The sequence below is a fragment of the Alligator sinensis genome, unplaced genomic scaffold (genome assembly GCF_000455745.1).
Source record: "Alligator sinensis unplaced genomic scaffold, ASM45574v1 scaffold1416_1, whole genome shotgun sequence".
Classification (NCBI taxonomy): Eukaryota; Metazoa; Chordata; order Crocodylia; family Alligatoridae; genus Alligator; species Alligator sinensis.
In genome coordinates, this window is record NW_005842714.1 from 411,464 (window position 1) to 413,864 (window position 2,401).

The following is a 2,401-nucleotide window of genomic DNA, read 5'->3' on the forward strand; positions in this document are numbered from 1 at the left end:
TAACCTGGTCATAAAAAGAGACTAGATTAGTCAGGCATGACCTACCTGCCACGGACCCGTGCTGGTTTCCCCTCAGCATAATTTGTCCTGCTGGTCTCTTGCAAATGTGAGTCTTGATAATTTTTTCAAAGATTTTGGCAAGGATGGAGGTGAGACTGACTGGCCTATAGTTGCCCGGGTCCTCCTTCCTCCCCTTCTTGAAAATGGGGACCACATTGGCCCTTTTCCAGTCCTCCGGGACTTGGCCCGTGCGCCATGAGAGTTCAAATATTCCTGCCAGTGGCTCTGCAATGATGTCGACCAGTGCCTTCAGCACCCTCGGATGGAGCTCATCCGCGCCTGCCGACTTAAAGGCATCCAGTTCTTCCAAATGACTCTGCACCATCTCAGGGTCTATGCATGGAAGTCTGGTGCCTTGCTGCTGCCTCTCTACAACCCCAGTGAGAGACTTGTCCTGCCCCTCGCTTAGGAACACTGAGGCAAAGAACTCGTTGAGGAGTTCAGCCTTGTCCCCCCTGTCGGTCACCAATTGTTTCTGCCCATTTAGCAGGGGTCCTATTCCTCCCTGGGCCTTCCTTTTACTCCCTATATATCTAAAAAACTATTTCTTGTTGTCCTTTACTTGGGATGCCTCTTGTTGTCCTTTACTTGGGAAAGGTTCCTAGAGTTGAATTTGTCCTAAATAGGACTAAATTCTTCACATTATTTTTCCCCACCTCCACACAATTTTAACAATACAAGCTTTCAGTGTTGCATAATCCAGGGCTATCCAACTTCTAAGCCTCGAGGAGCCACATGCACTGTGGCTGCAGTGCTTCTCCCCCTAGGGCAAAGGCAAGAAATGGAAGCCAGAGAAGGGAGGCAAGAGCCTGGAGAGACTGGCTGCTATTGCAGCTGAAAAGATGGAAAGAATTGCTGCAGAATGAGAGCTGAGGCAGTACATTAACCCCTTGTGGGCTGCGTATGTCCTGTGGGATGCCTGAATAATATAATATTGCATTTCTTTTTATACAATATTGAGGTAGTCAGCTATGTTAGTCTAAAGTCAGGCAGAAGGCAGAGAAGAATGACATCGTCACTTACAAAAGCTTATGCCTCTCTGTACCAGTTAGTCTCTAAGGTGCCACCCTCACTTTTTTTTTTTTACACAACAGATAAGGTGTCACGAATACATTGAAAATTAAAATTACAGTTGCCAAAAGGGACACGATAATTTTATGGTACATTTTGTGGTACAGCATCTTATTTTTATTACCCATTTAATCTGTTTAACAATTCCCAAAATGTCAATACCTCACAAAATGTCTCTAAACAAACACCTATAAGTTTTACTGCTTTTTGGCAAAGAGAAAATTGTGCAAGAAAGATTGCAAAATGGAATTTTTTAACAGATAAAGCAAACCTGGATTTCATTCCCGGCTTCACTTCTACCGTCTTATCTGAACTGGCTACCACTCTGACAAAGACCTCTCCAGCTTCAGGGTGGTTCTGTCGCCGCAGAAATTTGTTTACTCTGTCTTCTAAGTGGTTTCCCAAACGGGTAGTCTGCAGCCCTAAGAAAAGAAGAAACCCAGAGGTTTGGAGAATGTTTGGAGAAAGTGATGAAGTCAAATCCTAAGGTCAGACAGATCTTTCTAGCTTACTCTTTCTGGGATGCAACTATAAAGCTCACAAACTTGCTCCTTTAATTTCTATATAATAATTTAAAATATTACTTTTTATACCTAAAGTGAGAATACACCTCCTTATCCAAAGCTTAAATATATGCAATTCTAATAAGCTGGCTAAAAACACGTGGAAAAAAAAAATCACTGAGTAAATGGGCTAACAAAGGAAACTTTACATGGTATTTTTACATTTGTAGGCTATTTTATAAATACTGCAAATGTTTTTCTAGTAACAAAAACACTCATCTGGCAGCTTGACAGAGATTACATCAGTTTATGAATCTGGCTTGAAGCCACACCTTTTCAAGCAAAGTGAATACACAGAAATGAAAAGCCCCATGACTTCAATGGAGAGCTGGGGTTTTTTTGTTTTTAAACAGAGCATTCATAGTTTGACTGTAACTGTAATCTGCACACTAATAAATGTACACATACTGCTTTAAAGGCTCATGTTCATGCTATGTATTCCTGAACTATTAATTCAGTTTTTACATTCATGTAACTAGAGAAAGTTAAACAACTGTAAAGCACACATTGTAAGCAGACAGATGAACTTCATTAATAGATTCACAACAAATTGAGAACTTTGTTAAAATACGTTTCAAAGTGTAAACTGTAATAATATGGATGTACCATGCTGTTTTTGTAATTTTCTTACCATTTACAGCTTACATCAATTTTGCCAAGTAGCAAAATCTACCAGTCTCTCACAGTGATAGCACAATTTCTGTCTG

At 40.6% G+C, this 2,401-nt stretch overlaps 1 protein-coding gene across 1 annotated transcript in view; it reads right to left on the reverse strand.

Annotated features, from left to right (window-relative positions):
• The window catches only part of CREBBP (CREB binding protein), a 190,440-nt gene that overhangs the window by 21,260 nt on the left and 166,779 nt on the right, over positions 1–2,401 (reverse strand). Inside the window, exon 25 of the mRNA XM_014524970.1 lies at positions 1,403–1,553. Within this exon, the coding sequence (XP_014380456.1) occupies positions 1,403–1,553 (151 nt within the window). The remainder of the gene's footprint in view (positions 1–1,402; positions 1,554–2,401) is intronic.